This window comes from Scyliorhinus torazame, chromosome 2 (assembly GCF_047496885.1).
Source record: "Scyliorhinus torazame isolate Kashiwa2021f chromosome 2, sScyTor2.1, whole genome shotgun sequence".
In the NCBI taxonomy this organism is placed as follows: domain Eukaryota; kingdom Metazoa; phylum Chordata; class Chondrichthyes; order Carcharhiniformes; family Scyliorhinidae; genus Scyliorhinus; species Scyliorhinus torazame.
The window spans coordinates 19888992-19895938 of record NC_092708.1 but is presented as its reverse complement, the minus strand read 5'-3'; the positions used below and the strand labels follow the sequence as shown (position 1 = coordinate 19895938).

Here is a 6947-nt window from a genome sequence, read left to right as displayed (position 1 = left end):
GGCAATAAACGCTGGCCTAATCAGTGGCGCCCACATCCCGTCAATGAATAAAATAATACGGATGCTCTTTTATGTCTTAAAAGGAAGACAAGATGATCTAATGCTTGAGTTCCCAGCTTAGTCTGGTATTGAAATTAGCCCCCCCGCAGACCTTTTATTAATTTCATATTATGCCTGAAATTAAGAATTGCAGAACTCATAATAAAGGAGGGGGGAGGTGTAATAGATGTATGCGGATAGAATGAAATGAAGCAAGGTTGAAGGAGGCACGCATGGAGGATAAAGACCAGCACCCAGACCCTATTCTATCTAACTCTATGTAATAGTAATTGCTCATTTCTCTCCCGCAGCGTGAGTGTATCTCCATCCATGTTGGCCAGGCCGGTGTCCAGATGGGCAATGCCTGCTGGGAGCTGTACTGCCTGGAACACGGCATCCAGCCTGATGGGCAGATGCCCAGTGATAAGACCATTGGAGGTGGTGATGACTCCTTCAACACCTTTTTCAGTGAGACTGGAGCAGGGAAACATGTCCCACGAGCCGTCTTTGTCGATTTGGAGCCGACTGTGATTGGTAAGTCAAAGGACCGCGACGCTATGTTTCTCAGAGTCAGAATCTCTCACTCAGCAACACTGTCCTTCTCATTTATGTATATTTTCAATTCCGTGATCTTATGAAGGCACAAGAGGTGGCCAGTTAGCCCCTGGAGCCTTTTCCGCCATTTCAGTTAGATGATAGATGAGATGTATCTTAAATCCATTTATAACCACCATTTTTTAAAAATTTAGAATACCCATTTATTTATTTATTTTTCCAATTAAGGGGCAATTTAGCGTGGCCAATCCAGCTCACCTGCACATCTTTGGGTTGCGGGGGTGAGACCCACGCAGACACGGGGAGAATGTGCAAACTCCACACGGACAGTGACCCGGGGCCGGGACCGAACCCGGGTCCTCAGCGCCGCAGTCCCAGTGCTAACCCACTGCGCCACATGCCACCCTCATTTATAATCACCATGGGCACGATTCTCCGAACCCTGAGCCGGGCCGGAGAATCGCTGCGACTGCGACCCGATGGGCCGAACGGCCGCGCGGAAACAGCCGAGTCCCACCGCCGCCGTCCGCACCTGCTCCCAGCCGGCGGGAACTCTGCGTGCAGGGTCGGGGGGGTCGGCCTGTGGAGCGGAGAAAAGCGCCCCTTCGCCGGGGGGGGGGGGGGGCCTCCGATGGGGTCTGGCCCGCGATCGGGGCCTCTCCAGCCCCGGCACTACTTTATTATGCGGCCGGCCCCTGAACCCCTATGCCATGTTGATCGGGGCCGGTGCACTGAGGCAGTCCCCCACGCATGCGCGGCTCAACTGCCCATGCGCGGGTTGGCGCGGCTCAACCTCCCATGCGCGGGTTGGCGCGGTGCCCATTTGGCGCCGGGAAGGGAGGCTGGAGCGGCGTGAACCGCTCCAGCGCCGTGCTGGCCCCCTGTGGGGGACAGAATCAGTCGTCCCCACACCCGTTTCACGCCGTCGTGAAACGCGACGGCGTTGACGACGGCCCGAACTCTCTGTCTCCATTTCGGAGAATCATGCCCCATGTTACCCTCACCCTTGAATTACTTGTCTAAGAACAAATCTATCGATCTTGGCTTTACAATTTTTTAATTGACTCCCAGTCTCAGTGTTTTGGGGACTGAGAGAGTTACAGAAGTCAATCACCCTCTGTGTGAAGGCGAGTTTCCTTGCATTACCCCTGAATGGCCTGGGCCCCCGTTCTAAACTTCCTCTGCCAGGAGAAATAGTTCCTCTTTATAATAAGAATCTTTATTAGTGTCACAAGTAGGCTTTCATTAACACTGCAATGAAGTTACTGTGAAAAGCCCCTAGTCGCCACATTCCGGCGCCTGTTCGGGTACAGGGAGGGAGAATTCAGAATATCCAATTCACCTATTCAGCACATCTTTCGGGACTTGTGGGAGGAAACCGGAGCACCCGGAGGAAACCCACTCAGACACGGGGAGAGCGTGCAGACTCCGCACAGTGACCCAAGCCGGGAATCGAACCTGGGACTCTGGAGCTGTGAAGCAACAGTGCTAACCACTGTGCTACCGTGCCGCCCATGATGGTTAATCTCAACATGATTCCTGTCACCTCAGAAGAGCGAGGTTACCCGATGCCTGGTCAAAATGCCACCTTGGCACTGCTAGTATGGCACCATGGCAGTGCCACCTGGGCATCTTGGCCATGCCAGGCTGACACCCAGATGGCATTAGCAGTGCCAGGGTGCCACCCTGCCCAGAGGCCGCCACCGGCCTCCTCCAATTCCAGACCTGAAAGGTTAGCTCTGTGTTCCTTTTCACAGATACTGGGGGCGATTCTCCGATATGGAGGCCAAGTGTTCCCGCCATCATGAACGCCGTCGCGTTTCACGACGGCACGAACAGGGCCCAGGTACGACCTATTCTGGACTCCACAGAGGGCCAGCAAGGCGCTGGAGCGGTTCATGCTGCTCCAGCGTCCTTACGCGGTGCCAAATGGGCGCCGCGCCAACCCGCGCATGCGCAGGGAACGTCTTACGCACGCTGGCCCCTCACCAGCATGGGGCCGGTGTTCTGGGGCCGCGCGCAGAAGGAGGTAGGCCCGGGGGGGGGGGGGGAGAGGCCGGCCTGCCGATCGGTGGGCCCCCGATCGCGGGCCATACCCCATCGGAGGCCACCCCGGTGAAGGGCCCCCCCCCCCCCCTAGCATTCCCGCAGCGTTCCCGCCAGCAGCAACCAGGGATGGACGGCACCGACAGGAACCTGTCGTATCGTAGCGCCCCGCTCGGCCCACCTGGCCGGAGAAGCGCCGCTTGCCGGTTCTCCGAGCAGCCCGGTGCGAATCACGCGCCGCTGGTTTCCGGGCGGGGGGGGAGAATCGCGCGTGGGGGCGGGGCGGCGTGGCGCGATTTGCGCGGCGCTCCGGCGATTCTCCCACCCGACGTGGGGGGGGGGGGGGAGAATAGCGGCCACTGTCAGACCCGCTGAGTACTCCCAGCATTTTCTGTTTTTATTTCCTCTACTTTGGTCCCTTTGCCCTTTAATTGGCTTTTCAGGGGCAGCACGGTAGCACAGTGGTTAGCACTGCTGCTTCACAGCGCCGGGGTCCCAGGTTCGATTCCCGGCTTGGGTCACTGTCTGTGCGGAGTCTGCACATCCTCCCCGTGTGTGTGTGGGTTTCCTCCGGGTGCTCCGGTTTCCTCACACAGTCCAAAGATGTGCAGGTTAGGTGGATTGGCCCATGTGGCTCAGTGTGTATATTCTTGGACAAGCATTCAAAACCTTTCATGGTAAATGTATTCTAGACGAGGTCCGTACTGGCACCTATCGGCAGCTGTTCCACCCCGAGCAGCTCATCACCGGGAAGGAAGATGCTGCCAACAACTACGCTCGTGGGCACTACACCATCGGCAAGGAGCTGATCGACTTGGTCCTGGACAGGCTTCGCAAGTTGGTAAGTGTTAAGTTCACGGTTATGGGCTTGTGAATTATAAAGAGAAAGGACTTGCATTTCTGCCCCTCCTTTCCAGCCAGTTAAGTATTTATTGAAGAGGTCTATACTGTAACGTTGGCGGACACAGCAGCCAATTTACGTGCTGCAAACTCGCACAAACAGCAGTGAGAGAAATGGTCAAATCATCCATTTATTTTTGTAATGTTGATTGAGGGATAAATACTGTCCCAGCACATCAAATCTGCTCTTCCCCTAAGTAGTGACATTGTGATCTTTGATGTGCATCCATTGATTTAACATCTCACTCAAAAGACCGCACTCCCTGAATACTGGCAATGAATGTCGGCCTGGGATTACGAGCTCCAGTTTTATCCAACATCTTAGCTAAGGGATGTCTACATCTTTGCCTGCGAGTCACCTTTTTTCTAATCATTCATGGGTGTGGGTGTGGCTGGCTAGGCCAGCATGTATTGCCCATCCCAAATTGCCCATGAGAAGGTGGTGGTGAGCTGCCTTCTCAAATAACTGCAGTCCATGTGGTGTAGGTACGCCCACAGTGCTGTTAGAAAGGGAGAAAGGAACAGCAATATAGTTCCAAGTCAGGACTATAGGATTTACAGTGCGGAAGGAGGCCTTTTGGACCATCGAGTCTACACCGGCCCTTGGAAAGAGCACCCCACTTAACCCAATGCCTCCACCCTATCCCGGTAAACCACGGCGGGAATATCCGCCGGCGGGATTCTCCGACGGCGTGGGATTGCCCCACAATGGGAAACCCCGTTGACCGGCCTGCGTAATGGAGAATCCCGCCGGCGGGTCGGGGCAGAAATGTGGCGGGGCGGGACGGAGAATCCAGCTCCCAGTAGCTCCAAATAACCTTTTTGGACACTAAAGGGTAATTTAACATGGCCAATCCACCTAACCTGCACATCTTTGGACTGTGGAAACCGGAGCACCCGGAGGAAACCCACGCAGACGCGGGGAGAACGTGCAAATTCCGCACAGTCACCCGAGGCTGGAATTGAACCCGGGTCCCTGGAGCTGTGAGACTGCAGTGCTAGCCACTGTGCCACCAGATCCGGTGGATCTGTTGCCCTTGCTTTGCTACGGGATAGAAGTCGCGGATTTAGAAGGTGCTGTTGAGGGAGCCTCAGTGAGTTGCTGCAGTGCATCTGTTAGATGGTACACATGGCTGCCACTGTGTGGAGGGAGATGTTGAAGATGAAGGATGGGGTGCCAATCAAACAGGCTGCTTTGTCCTGGATGATGTCAAGCTTTTTGAGTGTTAATGGAACTGCACCCAACCAAGTCCCGTCTAGCTCCCTTTTAAAATCATTTATAAAATCAGCTTCCAACACCTTTTTTCATGTAGAACGTTCCAGATCCTGACAGCTCTTGGAGTAAAAATCATTCCCCTTACTTCCCTCCATATCTGTTGCCAATGACTTCCATAAGACCATAAGACATAGGAGCAGAATTAGGCCACTCGGCCCATTGAGTCTGCTCCACCATTTAATCACGGCTGACATTTTTATCATCCCCATTCTCCTGCCTTCTCCCCATAACCAGATATCCCCTTATTAATCAAGAACCTATCTATCTCTGTCTTAAAGACACTCAGTGATTTGGCCTCCACAGCCTTCTGCGGCAAAGAGTTCCACAGATTCACCCCCCCCCCCCCCTCTGGCTTAAGAAATTCCCCCTCATCTCTGTTTTAAAGGATCGTCCCTTTAATCTGAGATGGTGTCCTCTGCTTCCAGTTTTCCCGACAAGTGGAAACTCCTCTCCACGTCCACTCTATCCAGGCCTCGCAGTATCCTGTAAGTTTCAATAAGATCCCCACTCATCCTTCTAAACTCCAACGAGTACAGACCCAGAGTCCGCAACCGTTCCTCATACGACAAGCTCTTCATTCCAGGGATCATTCTTGTGAACCTCCTCTGGACCCTTTCCAAGGCCAGCACATCCTTCCTTAGATACGGGGCCCAAAACCGCTCACAATTCTCCAAATGGGGTCTGACCAGAGCCTTATACGGCCTCAGAAGTACATCAAATCAATGGCCATTATTTGAACGCTATCCACTATTGCCATCATCTTAAAAACCTCAATCAGATCACCCAAAGTCAAACACGTCTCTAAAGTATTGTGGCCTTGTCTTTTCAGCTATCTTTATAACTAAGTTGCTTACACCGGATATTATTCTAATGGCCTGCTTATCCTTTGTTTTAAGGGTGAATTACCCTATTGGAGGCAGCTTGCTGTCTTGTTCTGCTGCAGTGTTTCTGCATAAAGCTTATGTGTTGTTTTCTCAGGCTGACCAGTGCACGGGGCTCCAGGGTTTCCTCATTTTCCACAGCTTTGGTGGAGGCACCGGCTCCGGTTTCACCTCCCTCCTGATGGAACGCCTCTCCGTCGACTACGGCAAGAAGTCCAAACTAGAGTTTTCCATCTACCCGGCTCCCCAGATCTCCACAGCTGTCGTGGAACCCTACAACTCCATCCTGACCACCCACACCACACTGGAGCACTCGGACTGCGCCTTCATGGTCGACAATGAAGCCATCTACGATATCTGCCGCAGAAACCTGGACATTGAGCGCCCAACATACACCAATTTGAACCGGCTGATTGGTCAGATTGTGTCCTCCATTACGGCCTCCCTTCGCTTTGATGGTGCTTTGAATGTTGATCTGACAGAGTTCCAGACCAATTTGGTTCCCTATCCACGTATCCACTTCCCTCTGGCTACCTATGCCCCTGTGATCTCAGCTGAGAAAGCTTACCATGAGCAACTATCAGTGTCTGAAATCACAAATGCCTGCTTTGAGCCGGCAAACCAGATGGTCAAGTGTGACCCTCGCCACGGTAAGTACATGGCCTGCTGTCTGCTCTACCGCGGTGATGTGGTGCCAAAGGATGTCAATGCTGCCATTGCCACCATTAAGACCAAACGCACCATCCAGTTTGTGGACTGGTGCCCAACTGGTTTCAAAGTGGGCATCAACTACCAGCCTCCCACTGTGGTGCCTGGAGGTGACCTGGCCAAGGTGCAGCGAGCCGTGTGTATGCTGAGCAACACCACGGCCATCGCTGAAGCCTGGGCTCGCCTCGATCACAAGTTTGACCTGATGTACGCCAAGCGCGCCTTTGTGCATTGGTATGTGGGAGAGGGGATGGAGGAAGGGGAGTTCTCGGAGGCCCGTGAAGACATGGCAGCTTTGGAGAAAGATTACGAAGAGGTTGGCACTGAAAGCATTGAAGGCGAAGGAGAGGCAGAAGAAGGTGAGGAATATTAGACACGCAAAAGTAGCCCTGCATTATTAATATTTGGGATCAGCAAGTTGGTGTGATTCAATTGGAAAATCCCTTGATCACAGGCATTCTTAACTAGAGGATAGGCACAAAATGGGAGCTAAAAATAAACTGCAGGTACCTCGTCAGCCGGAAAGAAAGGTTAGCAAATCT

General features: G+C 53.3%; 1 protein-coding gene across 1 annotated transcript; it reads left to right on the top strand.

The window, feature by feature from the left end:
- Positions 1-325: 325 nt before the first annotated feature.
- LOC140386665 (tubulin alpha-1D chain-like) lies at positions 326-6854 on the top strand. The gene is made up of 3 exons (XM_072469201.1): positions 326-573; positions 3333-3481; positions 5795-6854. The coding sequence occupies exons 1-3, from the start codon at positions 393-395 to the stop codon at positions 6776-6778; spliced, it is 1314 nt and encodes a 437-aa protein (XP_072325302.1). The 5' UTR covers positions 326-392; the 3' UTR covers positions 6779-6854.
- Positions 6855-6947: the final 93 nt, after the last annotated feature.

Coding starts and splice junctions, on each gene's coding strand:
- LOC140386665 (XM_072469201.1), top strand. CDS start 393: ATGGGCAATGCCTGCTGGGAGCTGTACTGCCTGGAACACGGCATCCAG. Junction 574..3,332: donor TTTGGAGCCGACTGTGATTG/GTAAGTCAAAGG, acceptor AATGTATTCTAG/ACGAGGTCCGTACTGGCACC. Junction 3,482..5,794: donor TGGACAGGCTTCGCAAGTTG/GTAAGTGTTAAG, acceptor TTGTTTTCTCAG/GCTGACCAGTGCACGGGGCT.